Source organism: Phallusia mammillata, chromosome 3 (genome assembly GCF_965637545.1).
Source record: "Phallusia mammillata chromosome 3, kaPhaMamm4.hap1.1, whole genome shotgun sequence".
NCBI classification, from domain to species: domain Eukaryota; kingdom Metazoa; phylum Chordata; class Ascidiacea; order Phlebobranchia; family Ascidiidae; genus Phallusia; species Phallusia mammillata.
In genome coordinates this window covers 2269606-2289158 of record NC_137254.1, presented here as the reverse complement: position 1 = coordinate 2289158, position 19553 = coordinate 2269606, and the positions used below count along the sequence as shown (strand labels likewise).

Sequence of the window (19553 nt, the reverse complement as noted above, 5' to 3'; positions counted from 1 at the left end):
CCGAACAACGGAATTATTGTGCTTTGTTTCAATTACCTTTGAACACTAGATACTTTATCTCTTTGTTGCTACGGTACAGACTTTCATTGATTTCAGGACTATGAAAGTTGATTAAAATGCTGCCCAAAAAGTATAATGACGTTAAATGCAAAAAACAAAAAAAACATAGAGAGATTTGCGGAAAATTACGTTGGGGGTCCGCTGGCGTATAAAATTTACAAAAGGGGTCCGTGACTACAAAAAGGTTGGGAACCACTGATTTAAACGAACTAGATACGCTGAAATATTTATAAATTGGTTTTAAAAGCATTTTTTCATTTACAAAAAAACTGAGTATCTTGTTTGGGTAACCTGTTAAAATGAAACGCAAACAAAACCTTCCTGCTGATCAAATTTTGTTTCCGAGTTTGCAACTTAAAAACTGTGACTCAACGGTTTTATGATGACTATTAGGACAAAATTGAAAAAGAAGACAATGTGAACAAATTTGCATTGACAAAAGCATTTAAATATCGTTGATTCGTAGGTAAGGCGTTTGAAAGCAATTTTTGAAACTACTCAATCTTAGTTTAAAACGAGCATTATTGTCCGTGGCTTGCTAAGAACAAAACAATTATCTGCTACAGCGTCCATTCGTGTTAGCCGGCAACAGCAGTACAATTTGTTCGTACAGTACTATCACAACATCTGTGACATTAAAACAACTAATTTACCCGTAAACAGTGTTATTGGCAGTCTTTCATGTCATATTGAAGTGATCAATTTGCTCGACAACGTGGTTTAATTGCTGCTTACAAATACACATTAGCAACATATACCGATGGAAAACTGCGACCTATTTAAAGTTTGCAACTGCCTATAGCATCTTAAAGTCGCGAGCCAGGTCAGCGCCCGATTGTTTGGACAATAGCTGAATGACCGGTTGACGTGTCGTCATGTGTTTAAAAGTAGCAAGCTTTTGTCGATCTCGCCCTTTCTGCTGATCGTGGATACAATGAATAACATAAACAATTACGTCTACAATAGTCAGATATAGTAAGAGCAGGTAATGGTTTTAACTTCATCCAATTTTCTGCATGTCAAAAGAAACTAATGTCCGCACAAAGTGGAATTGAAAGAACAATGTTTTCAAGTAAGCTTGATATTGTTTTGGGACTCAGGCTTAAGACCTAAAAATGCAGGAAACAATTGACCTGCTCGCCAGCGCTGTTTGTAAACATATTTTCGTAGAATGCTCCTGTCTACTTAACCGTAACGACAACTACGCACTGTCGTCACTTCACCAATGGTCAATTTCACACATCAGTGCGTGAAGTCAGTGCCCCAAGGCTTTGTACTAATACGAGTCTAGCGTTTCAGCTAAACGTATTGACTTAAATCTTTGGGTAAGAAACATGTTTTATTTGTGCAGAATGGTATTTAGTGATATATTTTCTGTAAACAAACTAGGCGATTTTGAAGGGGGAAAAAACAGACAAAAATAAACCTTTTTTTGTACCACCTAAGCTCTGGAAGTATTAAATTGTTTTTCATTTGATGCTGAAACCCTACGTAGCATTTAACTTGTCCCTGACTGCGTGCTCTGATTTTAAACGAGTGTAGCGGTCATGATATTAATGTGCACAAAGTTTATGTTTAACGTTAGCATGTTGTTTGCAATAATGTTGTGTTTAACCTCATTATAACTGGATGTAAGTGTTGGTATTTCCGTTCTCATGCAAGTCATAAGATATTTTTAGCTCTTTTTGCCTCTAGAATGTTCTAATGGTAAATAAGGTGTTTGTTCATCATTACGCATACTTCCTCATGTTTATACTGTCGTTTCCGTTTCAAGTTTAAAGTAGAACACAGCCGCTCGTATCTGAGAAGAAGCATAGCAGCTCGGTCCGAGGGCGCTATGACTTTATAAATTGCACCTTTGCCATAAAATGAATTCTATAACTTAAAGGAAAAAAGGTTTCACGCAATAGCCAATATTTTGCTCTACTCTATATAAGTTAGCTTATTTTCGACTTTGTCGCCGGTGAATTCTTGGTCTATTCTTAAACTATTTTTTAGTCTTCTATTTTTATCCCATGTGGACGTAGCTGATTTGAACGTTCGCCATTAACGTTATTCAAGAATACAAAGAAAGAAGAGACTTCTGCGTGGCTGTTAATCAGTCAGCTGTTATTGAGATGCAAATATCAGACTTACCAAACAATTTGCAATGAACATCATAGTTTACATTGTAGCCGCCTTAAACAAGTCGCCATCGAGGCAGGCATGTCTACACGAGTCAGTTGCTACCTGAACTGCGTGCAAAAGTCGGAGGTCGTAGTAAATCACCATTACTTGAAACCAGTCCTATAGTGTTTGCTAGTAACGGGCAATTTGTTCGAAGACCCACCTGTTATTCAAACTATTGTTATTTGTGTCCATTGTTACTTAAAGTGCAGTTGTCCAGTTACTGGCCGTTTGCGTATTTTATAATTACGCGTCAGATGTTTGCAAGCGATACATTGTTGCACAGGTTATGCCTATATAATAAGCCAGCTTTATATGATTACAACGAAAAAACATAGCAACGAACTGCCGCAGCGTCTATTTGTGTGAACAAGGTAGGCAGGCAAAGAAATTATTGCCACAGCATTATCATATATTTAAAAAAAATACTGTGTGCTGGAATAACATTGCAACCGGACGAACAATGTTTACATGTAACAATGATTGTTTTATTTGCTGTAAAACGTGACAGGTAAGACTTAATGCTTACGATAAATTTGCTTGTATTGCAATTATGTAGAAACGGACACTGTCCAAACGCCATGAAAGCTTACATTACGACAGGACATAATAAAAAGGCCTCGGACGTAATTTGACTTGACAGCCAACACTGTGGACAACCGTATCAACTTGATGTCCTCGCGTCACCGGTAGTCAGTCACACGCATCGATGCGCACAGTCAGAGCCCCGGGCATTGGAGGCTATTTTCAGGCTTAAGTGTTACAAAGTACAGTATTGTCTGATATATTTGTCGCAAAATGCCGTATTATTTTACAATTTTACATTGATTTTAAGATAAAAAAACTGGTCATATATTTTTTCTTTGCAGTAAAAAGTGTAAACAATCAGGGAACCAAGGGGTAGAGTAGGTATTTAGCAGTACCGAGATAAAGCTCGTACGCATGTTAGTTGCATTGGGAAGATAGCTTTGTTAAGAACACACAGTTCAAAACGATTCACCACTGGTCTGTTATGCTAAGTCAAACTTTTGTTATCTTTTAAGTGTGCAGTTTAACTGAGTTAGCAAATGTAACTAGCTCCGCAAAAATAAAGACCACACATGACTATTACCTCCCCCCCCCCCCACTCTTATGACTTTTTGTATTGTCTAAATTCTCGGATTCGAAAGGCGTCTGGTCCACCATATCTGTTAAAATGTTTGTTTGTTCTAATAGTTTAGTTTCGGTTTCAAACAAGACTGAATCAATTGAAGCTATTATTTGTGCAACTGCATGTCTTGAATTAACAAGTATAAAAACTAAAAATTTTAGATTAGCGATCAAAATACTAGTGTTTTATTACTGAAGAGCGATTATCTGTTCGACATGCGGTTTGGACAGTTTGTGACCAAAATAAATATCCCTTATACTCGGACATTTTGGCACTTTTGACGAACGTTTTATACATCTGTCTGTTTTTGCTGAATTGTAAATTTGTATGTTCCATATATCATAAAAAGATGTATCCTTTCGGTGTTCATTTCGTGTATGGTAACCTAAATAACTACGCAGCATTCACCGAACACACTGAGTCAAAATATTTTATGACATTACCCCCTATAAATTTAATCCAAAAATGCAAAGTTTGTCTGACTGATTACATAATTTTGCCTCAAGACGATACATTAGTCTCGGCCTAAAGTTTTTTTATTATAGGCAGGTTGTGACATTTATTAGTGGGATTCAACCTGTTTGACAATATTAGAAGTATTTTTCTTTTGTTTCAAACAGTTCAATGACAAAACAACCGAAATAATGGTGCAATAGCCGACATCTCGTTTTTAGATTAAAATGTTATTGTCTTTCTTAGATGAAGTTTAGACAGTTGACTAACCAAGTTGGATAGACATAAAACTCCAGGGAATGTCTTCTAACCAAAACAAACAAGCTCGCAGGAATGGTGAGAAAGGATTTAGTGAAAATGGGAATTTAGAAACACACATATTGACTCACATCAAAGAGAAACTTTATCGATGCACTATTTGTGAAAAAGGATTTGCACAACGGGGGAGTATAAAAAGACATATGCTGACACACACCAATGAGAAACCACATCGATGTGATGTTTGTGAGAAGAGCTTTGCCCTACAGTGGAATTTAAAAACACATTTGTTGACACACACCAATGAGAAACCTTATCAATGTGATGTTTGTGGGAAAAAATTTCGTCATGTTGGAGGTTTACAATATCATACGATGACACACACCAATGAGAAACCACACCATTGTACTGTTTGTGAAAAAAGATTTTGCGCTATTGGAGCATTGAAAATACACATGTTGACCCACACTAAAGAGAAACGACATGGATGTGATGTTTGTGGAATTTTTTTTATCCAGAGTGGAGATTTGAAAAGACACATGTTGACTCACACTAAGGAGAAACCACATCGATGTGATGTTTGTGAGAAATGTTTTGCTATACGGAGTCATTTGAAAACACACCTAATGACACAGACTGATGAGAAACCACATCGATGTGATATTTGTGAGAAAAGGTTTTCCGTACAGAGTAATTTGAAAAAACACATGGAAATACACACCGCTCAGAAAACCCATCGATGTGACATTTGTGAAAAAAGTTTTGCCCTACAGAGTTATTTAAAAAAACACATGATGATACACACCGATCAGAAACCCCATCGATGTGATATTTGTGAAAAACGCTTTAAGCCGGATGCACACAAGAAAACAGAAGCGGCTACGGCAGGGGAAATCCCGGACAGTCTGCGGCGCTCCCGTGCGGTTGTGCGGATATATGCGCACACAGTATTTTGGCCGCATGCCTGAATGGTCCACCTCATTTTCGTGTAGCTTTAAACAATCTTTTATAGAATGAAAACAATGCAAGATTTATTGAAAAGAACTGAAAACAACTTCGAAAAAACAACACAAAACATTAGCAAAAACAATCAATTTAGGTTCACTTTTCATCAATGTTAAATTCAAGAGTACACTCCGAAAATAGTATATTTGTTATTTCTTTCATGTAGGTTTCCATAACTGCTGCAGGCTTTTCCCTTAATTGTGCCACCACAAATTTGCCAAAATGGTCAAGTCGGTCCAATTTTTTTTCCTGCAGCTCTGCAAGATGACTAGAGCTCTGCCGTAGAAAATTTAGCATCTCTGTCTGTAAAATGAAATAGTCCTTATTTTCATAAATACAAAATAAACTGTGGGTCTGTGAGTACCTGTACTTTCTGTTTGTCTGATTTCTTTCTTTGACAACTGGTTTTGACTGGTGTGGGAATCTCAGAAGTATGATCATTTTCTTCTCTAATATTTTCATTGCTGGAATCATCTTGAAATATTGAAAAACAAATATTTAATATCGTATTCAAATAATGAGCAAAACATAAACCACATGACTACTCTGCAAAACTCACACCTACTGACCTGGGTTGTCAAAGACAGACTGGGGTGAACTGCTGGCACTGGTATCAGCAAAGTTGTCTACAGATCTATACAAACAAAAAGATTAATATTTGCCTGATGTTATAATGTACCATCTACATACTCTCTATGCTTAATATAGCCTTCCAAAAAAGATAGTTGCTGGTAATATGGCCACCTCTCTTGTGGAAAAGTACCAGAGCCACTTGGAGCTTCTGTATTCTTTTTGTGTTTTTTTCCATATGCTGTTCTTAGTGTACGCCAGCGCTTCTGACACTGGTCAACTGGAAATTACAGTCAATAAAGCAAGTTAATTTGAAATTACAGAACATAAAAAGAATAGTTACCCTTAGTTTCATTAATTTAGTTATGTAACAAAATGCTTACCTGTAGAGTTCAACTCCTGAGCAATATTTCTCCATGCACAATCTGTTTTGTTTCTAATCTTATGGTCTGGATGACATGGGTTGTAAATTAAGTTTGCTTGTGACATAAGGTCAATAAGCTTTGTATTAAAACTTTGTTCAATATCCATGATACTAAAAACTTGTTCCTGGAGGTTAATCACTTAAAACAATGAAATATTAACTGTTACAAAATCAGTTCATTTACTGGTAAACAAATAAACCAATAAAACAAGCAAACGGTAAGAACAATTGAACCAATAAAACAAGCAAATGAAAAAATGTCATAAACTAATACCTATATGTAAACATTACACACCCCACTGCCATGAAACTGCTCCATCTTTTAAAAAATATTTTTTTAACTCATCCCTATAAAAACCTGGATTTCTAGAATAAAAATTTGATCCAATATGTCCAAGTGAAGCCATATTTACAGATGAAGGAATAGTTTTTCTCCAGTTGCCATTTACTATGTTTCCATTACCATCAAATTGGTCCCCATAAATATGGGATGCTGACAGACGTGGACTTTGTAGGAAATTATGAAGAACCACACATGCCTGTACAATACTTTGGGCCACTTCTGGATCACAATTTAGCATTTTATAGAATACTTGAAATCGTACAGCAAGTATACCAAAAGCATTCTCTACAACTCTTCTTCCACGACTAAGTCGATAATTAAAAATCCGATTGTCCTGACTGAGGTGACGCCCTGGGTATGGCTTGATTATCCCAACCTTTAATGGAAAGGCATCATCAGCAGCCAAATAATAGGGAACATGTGTGTTAGATCCTGGCAAGCTATTACGGCTAGGAATTTGTAAAGAGCCTTCATCAAATTTTTTTCCTATTCTGGAATTGCTGAAGATACCCCCATCACTATGTCGACCAGAGTCTCCTATGTCCACAAGAATGAAACGATAATGTGCATCACAAATTGCGAGAAGCACAATGGAGAAAAATCCCTTGTAGTTAAAAAATTCGCTGCCACTGTTCGGAGGAGCCTTTATTCTAATGTGTTTTCCGTCAATTGCTCCAATGCAATTTGAGCATTGCCATAACTGATTAAAGTCTTTTTCAATTTCCAACCAATCTTCTGTAGTAGGAGGGCACATTACCAATGGAACCAAACATTTCCAAAGTGCTGAACAGCACTCTTTGATGATCTTGCCTACTGTAGTATGACCTACCCTGAATGAAAAACTCATGTGTAGCTGTGAAGAACCTGTTGCAAGGTATCTCAGGGTCAAAATTAAGCGGCGCTGTGGTGAAATTGCTTTTCTCCATGAAGTGTCTTTTTTTCGTATTTTGGGCTCAATGATCTTTAGCAATGAATAAAATTTTTCTTTACTCATCCTAAAATACTGATGGCATTTGTCTGGGTCTCCACCTCCAAGAAGTTCTTCAGCAAGAATGAATTCAGATTTGCTGTCTCTTTCTTTTAAAATTCCATGCACCCAAACGTTTCTAAATAAAAAAAATTACCTCAATAACGACCTAAATAAGATATAAATAATCCCACTCCAGAATTACCTTTCACAACCAGATAGAATTTCATACATCAAATATGCTTCAATTGTGCTGTGTAAATTAACTAAAGTATCTAAGCAAACCTCATCCATTGTAGCAACACCCTGGTTATAAACTGAAACTATACATTACACATATTTAATATCATGGAATGCTTACAAAACAGTCATTTCAATCAAACTTTAGCACAGGATCATTGTAAGTAACGTGCGGCTGTGCGGCAAAGTAGAACATTTTCTACTTTGTCGCAGACGCCGCAAGACCAAGTAGCTGCGGACGCACATCGTCGCACACGCCCGCTGCCGTCGCAGTGTGCATCAACCGCCGTAAGCTCGGCCGCAAGCCGCGCCGCAACCACCGCAAACCCCCCGCAAGAGTGCATGTGTGCATCGGGCTTTAGACAAGGTGTACATTTGAAAACGCACATGTTGATTCACACCAATCAGAAACACTAATGATGTAGTGTTTGTGAAAGAAGCTTTGACCAAGGCGGAACTTTAAAACATTGGTGAACATTTCAAAATACACATGTTGGCTCACATTAAGGAAAAAACTCATCTGTGTTATGTGTGTAATAAATGTCCTGCCAAAACTGACATTTGATAACTACATATTGCCAGTGGCGTAGCAGCCACTTCGCGGTTCTGGCTCTGCGCCAGGGGCGGCAGGCTGCAAGGGGGCGGCAAAATGACTTAAGGGTACACTTCTGGATAAAAGTCAACATTTTTCAAAAAACGTTTTTTGTTCTTGTAAAAAAGGAAATTTGATCAGGATTCTGAATCTGTAAGCCTTTTTTCATAATTTAATTTATTTATTTGTCAAAACTCACTTCAAAGTGAGGCACCCAAGACCTTCAGGGGTACCCCCAGTTGTAAGAGAGAACCATGTTCTGTGTGCTTTACGTGGTTCTCTCTTGCAAGTCCCTTGAGGAAAAAAAAATAACTCAAACAGCTAGATTCAACCATTTCCAACAGGTTTTCGCAGGAGCGAGAAACTGATCTTTGTTTTTCTGGTGAACTCAGTATCAGGGCTGCCACTCCAAGATATTGAGATTTCGGTGCTGAGCTTGGGATCTTGGGAAAAACTTTTCAAACCTTGGGATTTTTTTAAATCATCCGCTTAATACGTTTAAAATACCATTAATACTATTGTTGCGAACAAAAAATATTGTTTTGCAAAAATCGTAACAGTACTTCATTAATTTTGTATTCGCAGCCGTGTAAGTTGATTGAAATTCCCTGTCAAAACTAGTGAGTCAGGCCAGTGCTTAAGGCTTTTCGATGTATCATGTTCCAGCAAAAAAAATGTACAATTTTTTTGTATTTTTCTGATATTTAGCGTCTTTTCAAAGGTACGTGATGGCTTGGACCTGGTGTAACCATAAAGATTATGTTGCCTGCGCCAGGTAGGATTTAAACTGTGCATTTGCCATTTTTTGATTATCTAGGGATTTTTGGACAAACCTTGGGAATTTTTGGTGAGGGAACCGTGGGATATCTTGAAATTCTCAGTGGCAGCCCTGCTCAGTATCAGTGAAGTTGTGGTAAAAGAAGGTGTTGCTCTTTGTGCTAGGAATTATTCGAGCTAGAAAAAGCTTTGCTCATGATTATATTTTTCTAGGCAAACACTTGGCTTAGTGAACCAGTAGTCTAATTGCTCATTAACAGATACCTTTGACTCTGTTACTATAGCAATGGCTTACCAATACTGTTGTGAATAACTGCAAAAATAAAATGCCGAAAAAAGTAAAAGATCTGCGTAGTGTGTGTCCCCAAGTACTAGTACTAGCCTTAGTACCACAAGGGTCCGTTTATACTATGTTTCCATGTCGCGTTTGGTCTTAGCCCAAAACTTTTTTCCATGTTTTAAATTTAGCGCCCAAAATTTGCCGTGTTTTCATGTCGCTAATGCAGTCAAGCGTAACGTGTTTCAATGATCTGTTGCATGGCTCGCGCGGTTCAAGACTAAAACAAAACACTGTAAACTAGACTTGGAATGCAATAAAAACTACAAAACTGTGATGCAAATTAACTTCTACATCTAACGCTGACTTGAGTGAAGTAGATTACAAAAAAATACGAAAATTCGCTTCTGCAGATTAAGTTGATACTGATGTTATTCCAAATGAGCACGTCTAATACTAAGTAATTGGGTTGATGTATTAGGAAGTTTTGAAGCTGAACAAGGAGGAACAACCTGTCACCAAGAACGGCCAGTATGCACTTTATCATTTTTTTAATGACTGATTTTAACCATTCTCAGTTATAATGTTTTATTGGTGTTTGGTCGTTCGTGAGTGATTTATAACACTTTTATGGATATGATGTCACTTCTATGGACAACTGCCTGGAAGCTGGAATTCGACTACATAACCTAATTAAAGAGGATGACCCAATATCAGAATCTTTTCTTCTTGACATAACAGTGTCATTTTACGGCACATGGGTATCACATAGTGTTGGTGTTGCCATCTATTTGTTGATACTGGTGAAGTCACAGATGCGGTGGTCTTGTTGAAATGATTTATATTAGAAATTTAGAATAAATTTGTACATTGTTTCGGTGCAGTTATCAATCAGATCATGTCTGAATGTGTTTGGGATTGTCGATCTTTGTTTACTTCCATTTCAAAGCCGTTTTTCTTGTTATGTGATTTTTTGCTGTTTAAATTGTAACTACTGAGACAGCGAGGCTTCTTTCTCGAGCAATATAAAACTTCAATTATTTTTATTGAAAAGATTGCTTGAACAAAAAAACTATTACAAAATTTGCTGCAGTCTACTTAGGGCGGCATTTTCAACGAAAGCCAGGGGCGGCAGCATATGCTCCTACGCCACTGCCTTGTGTAGCGAAAGAGATATCTGCAAACAAAAAGTTCAGAACCTTACTTAGTTCCTCATAAAGCAGAGTTATAATGTATTTACAACATCACAAATATACTATAGGAAAAACGACAACGCTAAAAAAACATCCAAATTTTAGTACAAGTATACAGCATAGGTACAAAAATGCAAATTGGCAGTCCTACGTCGTCAACATGTATTGTGGCGCCATTAATATGAATGCGTCACTGCATCTCATTGTGCATAACAGGGTTTTGTATGCGAGATTAGTGATTGGTTGTTTCCTGCGCTTGCAAAACCACGCAAGTAACATTGGTTGAACCAAGACTAATCTTCCACCCTAAAAATTAAAACACGCTATGTTTTAAAGCTGTCACATTGTCGTGAGCTGTTTTGGGGGAACTAGTACATCAGTGGCCCAATTAAACGCTTTAAAGTTTTAAATAGTGTTTATTTTTAGAAGGTTATTTAATTTCATCTAGTTGCCGCCTTGTTTTCCTGTAATTGTTGTTAGGTATATCAGTAGGTTCTATACCAAATTTTAGTTAAGAAATGTTTTTTTTACGTTCCAAGAAAAAATACATGCCAGAATGTTTTTAGTTTCTATCTGACCTTGCATTGACTGTTTAATTATTTGTGCTATTTTCGATTGTGGCAACGTGTATCTTGTAACCGGCGTCGTAAAATAATTAGGAAACTTGTAACTGGCATTTTGCATAATGACTAAATGTTTGCTTGTTTAAAAATCGTTTTGTACTTCGTTAGTACTAAGTAACGCATATGGCCTTTATAGTTTATAAAATGTTCTATGTTCGCAACTGAAAATTAGTTTTCAAACAGGTGTAAAAGACGAATAACATTTCCGAACAATCCAGTAACCCTATGCAGCATTTTAACTCGTCTTTTGCCGTGGGCTCTGGTGTCAAACTGGTAAATTGCTTCCTGTAACACGAGAACGTCCAAACGTCGTATGTCCCAGCTGCACAACCGATTCCTGTCTGAATTACATCGTGTCTACGCACAAGCTGTTCATTTTAGCCCAGTTGGGAGTTTGCAAGGTCAAGTTAGTGTGTAGTGTTTTAGTTCGATTTCGTTTGTCTGTTTAGTGGTTTAATATCTTCCATAGCTAAGATATTTCCCTATGATATGTTCAAAAAAGACAAAGGTTTTTACCTCGCTGCTGAAAAGTCCCTCAACTCGGCTTACATATAACTAGTTGTTGCTTATACATGAAATAATTTAAAAAGTAATGAGGTTGTGTAGCTGCGGCCATTTGTACGTTCTGATAAGACTGGTTCGAATTCAGAGCAATCAGTGACCAGTCAAATGCTACATAGTCTTTCTACATGAAACGCAAAACAGTTTGCTTGCCCAGTCAGTAGGTGCAACAATCCTATTATTCATTTAACAGTTCCCTCAAACAGAAACACAATCTTGACTGTCGTGCTATTACACTTTATATTGTAGCAAACATGTCACTCTAGTAATACACACATTGTTCACCACCTAAAGTAATAAACAGTTTCGGTCTAAAGCTGCTTTCGAAACTAGAAAGCCTACTATGTCTCGGACATTTACTGTGCGCACCGATGCGTGTAACCAGTCGTGAAGTGACGTCAGTGCGTAGTTGTCGTCACGGTCAAGCGGACACGAAAAAGGGCTGGCAGATCTAATTTCTCGTGCTAAAGTTGTTTCTAATGCTTGAGGCCTTTTATTGTACTATCCCTCTATGTAAGCCTTTACAGCAGTGGTTCCCAAACTTTTTCATATTTTTTTCAAAACGGCCCCTTTGCCATTATTTCGAGGGCTCGCGGTCCTTAAGCCTAAATGTGTATTTCATAAAAACGAAAGTTGATTGCAGTATTTTAGACAGTTATGCAAAATTGCGCAAAAAATCATTCAAAGACAGCATGTGACATCACAAACAGGACAAAAACATTACGATTGTGCGCGAACAATTGCATTTTTGATAGTTGTCATTCAATAAAGGCCATTGTTTAGCAATGGAGACAGTCGATTATCATTTCTACTTTGATTTTAAAGTTATTTAGTGGCACAATTACTGAGGCCAAGATTATAGAATTACTTCAACCGCTTCGCGGTCCCCCCAAAATTGCCTCACGGACCCCTAAGGGACCGCGGAGCCCAGTTTGGGAACCGCTGCTTTACAGGGATCATTCTTAACACAACGAGTGACCTGATTTAGAGCGTTGGAATGCCTCTGTTACTAGCAAACATTAAAGTAGATCGTATTAAGCAAACATTGGCCGACCGCGGAAATTAACACATATGTTTAGATAGTAAATAGTCGTAAGATAATAAATACTCGTATTACTGGAACCTCTAAAATTTTCTGCACTATAGGAAGCAAATGACTTGTTGAAAACCCAGACACGCTGTCAGAATTTGCAACAATTTAGTTTATGAGCCACCCGGTACAACAAAAGTGTTACTCTCCAGATTTTTATTTAAAAAGCAACACATTTATTTATTGAATGCAGCAATTTGTTTTAAGGCCGGAAGTATAACACTCAATAGTAATAGACTTGTACTACCACAAAGTCTACAAAAACGAGCTTTGGGTGTGTGCACTGATGCGACGAACTGGAACATTCGTGTAGTGACGTCAGTGCGCAGTTGTCGGGACCTAAATCTTACAGATGTGGGTTAAGTTGTATTGACTTAGTATTGTGAATAATCACATAGCTTTAGCGAAACAACATGAAATTTACGCTACTTGTCGCTTTGGCATGCTCTTAAAAGAAACAATCTAGAAAACCACTACAACGTTATAAGAAATGCATCCAGTCATGATTTATTTAACGATGTGTTGTATTGTTGATTAGGTTTACACAACAAAAAACATTAATTTGTGGCAAACATGGTTTAACATTTGATATTATTTTTCTGGTTTTTCTAGAGTGTGTATCATCATAGATTTATTTCAAATTTTCGCTTCTGTTAAGCCTCTACTCGTGTCATCGACAAAAATTGCCTTGATTGTGTTGTGTCGTAATGTGACTTTTTGAATTTGCACTTGCGGTGAAGCGTTTTTTACAAACATCACATTGATAGTTTTTTCTTTAGTGTGTGTCAACATGTGCCTTTTTAAATGACTACTTTGGTTAAAGCTTTTTTCACAAACATCACATCGATGAGGTTTTTCTTTGGTGTGTGTCAACATGTGCGTTTTCAAATGACCACCTTGATGAAAGCATTTTTCACAAACATCACATCGATGAGGTTTTTCTTTGGTGTGTGTCAAGATGTGCGTTTTCAAATTTCCACTTAAACTAAATCTTTTTTCACAAACATCACATCGATAAGGTTTTTCTTTGGTGTGTGTCAACATGTGCCTTTTCAAAGTTGTACTTGCGCAGAAGCGTTTTGCGCAAACAATGCAGCGATGAGGTTTCTCTTTGGTGTGTGTCAACATGTGTCTTTTCAAATTTCCAACGATACTAAATCTCTTTTCACAAACATTACACTGATGAGGTTTCTCTTTAGTGTGTGTCAACATGTGTCTTTTCAAGTCTCCACTTCGGCGAAATCTTTTCTCGCAAACATCACAAACATGGGCATTCACATGGGTGTGTGTCAACATGTGCCGTTTTAAACTTCTACTTAAACTGAATGTTTTTTCACAAACGTCACATCGATGAGATTTCTCCTTGTTGTGTGTCAACATGTGGCTATTTAAATGTCCATGTCGGCGAAACCGTTTTTCACAAAGAACACATTCAAGAGGTTTCTCATTTGTGTGAATCAACATGTGTCTTTTTAAATCTCCCTTTTGAGCAAACCTTTTTTCGCAAACATCACATCGATGAGGTATCTGTTTAGTTTGAGTCAACATGTTACTATCCTATGTTCTGCAAACAAGAATACTACATTCAAAAAATAAGATAGACACTTAAAAACTTTGGCTATTTTATGATCTCAGTCATTCTGTTTTTTCACGTAAATGGGGACAACCCCCTTAACACTGTATAGTGAAGGTGCAGGTGCAGCAGCGCTCTATCCGCCAATACAGTACTGTAATGATTTAATGCTCGCCTAAAGAAATAAGTTTAAAGCAGCTTCAAACTCGTTTTCAGCCTGCATTGCTCTCTAAACATGGTACATAGGCTACAACTGTGTGTACTGATGCGTGTAACTTGACCATTGGTGAAGTGACGACAGTGCGTTGTTGTGGTCACGGTAATGTGAACATTAGCAATGTAGAAAAAAAAAAAACTTGCGCTTACATACAGCGGTGACTGTCTGGTCAAATGTCTGTGCGTTTCTTAAGTCTTTAGCTTTAACCAGAACTCAAGTTAACCCATTTACCCGATTCAAAGCGTTGGAAAACCGTCAGTTTCTACATAAATGCAATGCAAACAAATGTACCGCTTATCGCGATAAAGTATCTAACCTGCTACACAGTACAGCAATTAAATCAATAAATATTACGTGTAAATAATATTCTTCCCAAATATATTTTTGCGGTCACATTAGTTTTTTTTTCAACTAGCAGAAATGCCTTCGCCTGTGTGTTTACAACTTAAACTGTTGGACGCTGCAGAAGTTTTTTTTTAAGCGAGATACGAAGCTGCTTTACTGACACTGGTGCATATTGGCAAGAGAAATGACGACATCGCTACTCACATACGTATGACAAGTCAACTGTAACGACGTTTACTGAGCAGGTGACATTAAGATGCGATGGGCCGTTGCAGATATACACACACATATATATATATTCATAAGTAGCAAAAAAACTAACACAATCAATAAAGTCGTCCCAACAAACGGATCTACTTACTGACACAAACCCAACTAAGCTACTGTAACTGATAGTTGTGTGAACACGAAGTAATTTAAATAATATTCAGTTGCGCAACTGCGAATTATTTTGTACGTTCCCATATTTCAAGAACCAATTGACTTCTTTAAAGTCAGAAAATCAAGCAAGGGCAAACATTACTGCATGGCGTTGCTGCATAAAACGACAAAACACTTAACAAGTCAGAAAACTTGATTGTTCGTGCACCACTAACAGTCTAGCAAATTGAAAAATCGCTTGCAAACGCTAACGCAAGGCTGATATAATACTAAAATGCTATTGTCTCTGTTGACAGTCGGTGTCTGGACAACTGAGCCTCGATAAGCGATAGACAAAAAAAGATAGCAGTTCAATCCAGAAACTTAAATGCAAAGTATCAAAAGGGTGTAAAAAAGGTGTTGTTTCTGTCAAACATGCTGTGTATATGGACGGCAGTGAAACATAAAACACATCCATATTTGATAAGCTGCAGACAGTGCACACTGTTTCGACCTATAAGGTCTCATCAGTGCAGCTGGTGACGAGAGATCGGCCGCATTGGCTGGTGTAGCCATTCAACGGCACTCCAGTTTGTTGGGAGCACAGGGTACAACCCCATGCATCACCTAGTCTGTGCGATGCCACAACTGGACATACAGCACAGATGAAACTGGCTCACAATGGCCAAGCAACTGCTTGGGAACCACAGTGAAGTCGGCTCAGTGTCACAGTATCAATGTAAAAGCATATAGAGCCAATAAATGATAAGCTGCAGACAGTGCACACTGTTTCGACCTATAAGGTCTCAGCATTGCTTGGCCATTGTGAGCCAGTTTCATCTGTGCTGTATGTCCAGTTGTGGCATCACACAGACTAGGTGATGCATGGGGTTGTACCCTGTGCTCCCAACAAACTGGAGTGCCGTTGAATGGCTACACCAGCCAATGCGGCCGATCTCTCGTCACCAGCTGCACTGATGAGACCTTATAGGTCGAAACAGTGTGCACTGTCTGCAGATTATCATTTATTGGCTCTATATGCTTTTACATCCATATTTAAATCTGAATTTTACTAAACAGTCAGATTTACAGAGATAACCAGATTTTTCTAAGGTTATAACGGTTATTAAAAGTAGCACAACATATAGGCAGCGAAAACAGTTAATCCATGCGTTTCAAATATATGCAAAGCCAAATTCTCGACTTAAGTTATAAGCTAACTGGCATCAACTGGCTTCAATGTGGCAGTCTTCTGCACAACAATTTCCTTTTCAGACGTGTCTGATTACAGACGTCATTTATGTTGTTGCAATTAAAAAATCACTATATTTCAGTTCAAGCTCAACACTCGTATTAGCACAAAGCTTTAAATGTCTGGGGCTATGACTATGTGCACTGATGCGTGTTAGTTGACCATCGGTGAAGTGACGTCAGCGCGCAGTTGTCGTCACGGTTACGTAGACAGAAGCAAATGCGAGAAAGAAAAAAAAAAAAAAAGTGAACAAACAAAACCAATAACTCACCAACTTCATTCCGCCAAAGTTTTATTGTTTCAAATAGTAACTCACCAACCTTACTGCGCTGCGGAAAACCCCTCAACTACGCTACCAAGACCAGTTGTTGCGCATACATGAACTATTTTAGAAAATAATTAGTTGTACAGCAGCGCCCTCTAAATTTTGTATGTTTTGATATGACTCTTTCAAAATCAGAAAACCAGTTAAAATCTGCATAGTGTTTCCGCATGCTTCTGCATTAAACGTAAACTATCCTGAACAAACTGTTGCTGCCGGGAATATTTTATCAACAAAATTTTAGCTCTTCCAGCAGTCTTTGTTAAAGTATGCCAACATTTCGATGTCCCATACGAGACACCTTCGTCGGGGTAATGACATAACACAAGTTATTATAAAGCGAAAAGGGCGGCGAAACACACACACACACAAAAGGACGGTGGTAAAAAACGCAGTGCGCACCAATGGTCGAGTGATAACACCTAGCTCAATGGTGCGAAAGCGGCCGATAAGTAATCGGCATTAGAACGTCCGTTTTAACGTTTATCGTGTTGGTGTAAGTATGTATGTTGCATCACCCCAGGAAACCTCGCTTGTGAAAGTGGGTTTCTCTCGTTAACCCCTTGGGAAAACCTAATAATTTTTCTTGATTCAAAAACCAATGTGATTCAAATTCATATTCCTTTTGAAGACTGTGCAGTATCTTTTGAATGTTATGTTGTTAAGTTCTTTGGTATTTTCAATACCCACCACATATTGCCATTTTACTTGCGATTTATAGGTTGAAAATAATGGAAGCTTTATTTATCTTTGGTATAATTTTAAAATCACGGAGACAATCATAACATTAAAATGAGTGCCAGGTGGTAAAATATTAAGCAGCCAAATTTGTATGTTTTAAAAACGATGGCACAGTTTTGCATTTTAACCATTTGTAAATCAATTACCTGCGACATTCCCAAAATGCAATACTCATATTTTGTTGTTTCAAAGTTGTTGATAAAGTATGCACCGCTTTTGGTTTTAGGTACACTATTTTTTGGTTCATGTTCACTATGGACAAGTAACTTTTTTGCCAGATGCTTTTCACTGTTGTTCCACACTCTGTAACTGATAGAATTTTTTTCGTTTAAAAGTGTAACTAAACACTTCCATTTCTCATTTTTTTACTTTGCTATGAGTTTATACCTGATTAAGTCTTTGGAAACCAATGCTTCTGATATATGTTACACTAATGCAGATGTATCGGGCCTTGGACTTTAAATTCAAAACATTTCGGTCTTTGGACTTTAAATTCAAAACATTTTAATTGCATGTAATTATCGTGACGTATTTGTCGCGGTCAATCCTCGCCTTTTTCTGCACAGAAGCTTGCCCAGCTATTAAACCTGTTCTTCTTATTACTGCACCACTCAATTACTACTTAAGGCTATCGTTGTATCACGTCTCAAACGGCTTCAAGCCATGTTACATTTGACGTTTCTGTAAAGCAATTTAACGAATAATTACGGTTTAGAACTCAGTTAATATTCTCGGCCGTACGTGTTTGTCGCGTAATACGGTGCTGTACGCGATTTTATGAAAAATAACCTTGTGAGCTTTTCTGCTGATACCACGAAGCTGTGAGTCAGTTTCAAAGATTATATTTTCGTAAGCAAGGTCCACACAGCACGTTTCCCAAATAGAACTGACTGGCGCCACGAAAAACTGCAAGGTGCAGAACAAAATGTGCGCCTCAGGAAAGACAGAAAGACACGTGCAGCCACAGGCATGCTGCCATCAGCCACTTGTGCCGTAACCACACGCTAACAACTTGCGTACACACACAAGGTAAATAAATTTTGACACTTTTTTACCACTATACCTGTTTTACAACATATGACGACATGTGACCTGAACGCTATATAAATCCGCGTCTATTAGGCTTAAAGTCAGTGCATAAGATACACAGTTTTTTGCATTCGAGTTGATATCCCGCAGTTGATTCGTGGCCTGGTTACAATTGTGTTGCCTGTTCAGCCGCAAATAACGCTGTTGTTTCATGCTTTGTCGAAAATATAGATTTGAGAATGTTACTTTAGTTTTGCGTCTTTATAGGTTTAGTTAATAAGCGTTAGTTTGTTTATTAGAGTCAGATATACGGTACTGTTCTTAGTTATCTACCTAAGGGTCAGTACACAGTCTTAAACATAAAGACACATTTAATTGTATGTTAAAGCATCATGTCTCGTAAAAAATATTTTGGCAGGGATCTCTATACAGTGTTGTCATTTGCGTTATGGTGTTAGTAGTAGTTAGTGATTGATTTTAATTCTTGTGATGGCAGTATAGTTTGGGTAGATTATCTTCAAAAATACGATAAATGGCAATTAATCTGTTATTTAAACAATTGTTGAAAAAATATACTTTGCCTTTGTAATCCTAATTGAATTTTTGGTTTTATTGTCACTTTGGACAAGTAAATTTTTGAGGCTAATGCTTTCCACTGTTGTTTCAAACTATGAAACTGACGCATTTTTTTTACATAATAGACAACTAAATAGTTATATGTTTATTCTACCAATCCAGTAAGTTCTGATTTTTACACAACTTACACCTGTGTGGTGTTGATGCTTTACTATCAGTTTATATCTGTCTTTGGATAAATCAATGCTTCTAATATATGTTGCCCTAATACAGTATGAGACTCATATATATTTAAATGCATGTTAAAGCATCACGTTTAATGAAAACAAAATTGGCATCTCTATAGAATGGTGGTGTGTACAACTTGGTTTATGTGATTTTTAGCATCT

General features: G+C 37.4%; 3 protein-coding genes and 1 pseudogene across 3 annotated transcripts; 2 read left to right on the top strand and 2 right to left on the bottom strand.

Annotated features, from left to right (window-relative positions):
- Positions 1-19553, top strand: part of LOC145218176 (uncharacterized) — a 280341-nt pseudogene that overhangs the window by 256783 nt on the left and 4005 nt on the right.
- On the top strand, positions 4076-5452 carry LOC145217694 (uncharacterized). Its single transcript, XM_080085033.1, has one exon. It carries the CDS (start codon positions 4129-4131, stop codon positions 5053-5055), a length of 927 nt encoding a protein of 308 aa, XP_079941159.1. The 5' UTR covers positions 4076-4128; the 3' UTR covers positions 5056-5452.
- Positions 5189-6208, bottom strand: LOC145217705 (uncharacterized). Its single transcript, XM_080085041.1, has 5 exons — positions 6046-6208; positions 5783-5942; positions 5662-5726; positions 5457-5566; positions 5189-5395 (listed from the first exon to the last, which is right to left on the bottom strand). Exons 1-5 carry the CDS (start codon positions 6191-6193, stop codon positions 5189-5191), a joined length of 690 nt encoding a protein of 229 aa, XP_079941167.1. The 5' UTR covers positions 6194-6208.
- LOC145217696 (uncharacterized) lies at positions 12255-16084 on the bottom strand. Its single transcript, XM_080085035.1, has one exon. The coding sequence runs from the start codon at positions 14295-14297 to the stop codon at positions 13386-13388; it is 912 nt and encodes a 303-aa protein (XP_079941161.1). The 5' UTR covers positions 14298-16084; the 3' UTR covers positions 12255-13385.

What these genes read in the sequence shown, in the direction of transcription:
- LOC145217694 (XM_080085033.1), top strand. Translation starts at nt 4,129, where the DNA reads ATGTCTTCTAACCAAAACAAACAAGCTCGCAGGAATGGTGAGAAAGGA.
- LOC145217705 (XM_080085041.1), bottom strand. Translation starts at nt 6,193, where the DNA reads ATGGATATTGAACAAAGTTTTAATACAAAGCTTATTGACCTTATGTCA. An exon ending in GGCTATATTAAGCATAGAGA is followed by an intron (nt 5,727 to 5,782) that starts GTATGTAGATGG and finishes TTGTTTGTATAG; the next exon opens with ATCTGTAGACAACTTTGCTG. An exon ending in GTCTGTCTTTGACAACCCAG is followed by an intron (nt 5,567 to 5,661) that starts GTCAGTAGGTGT and finishes CAATATTTCAAG; the next exon opens with ATGATTCCAGCAATGAAAAT.
- LOC145217696 (XM_080085035.1), bottom strand. Translation starts at nt 14,297, where the DNA reads ATGTTGACTCAAACTAAACAGATACCTCATCGATGTGATGTTTGCGAA.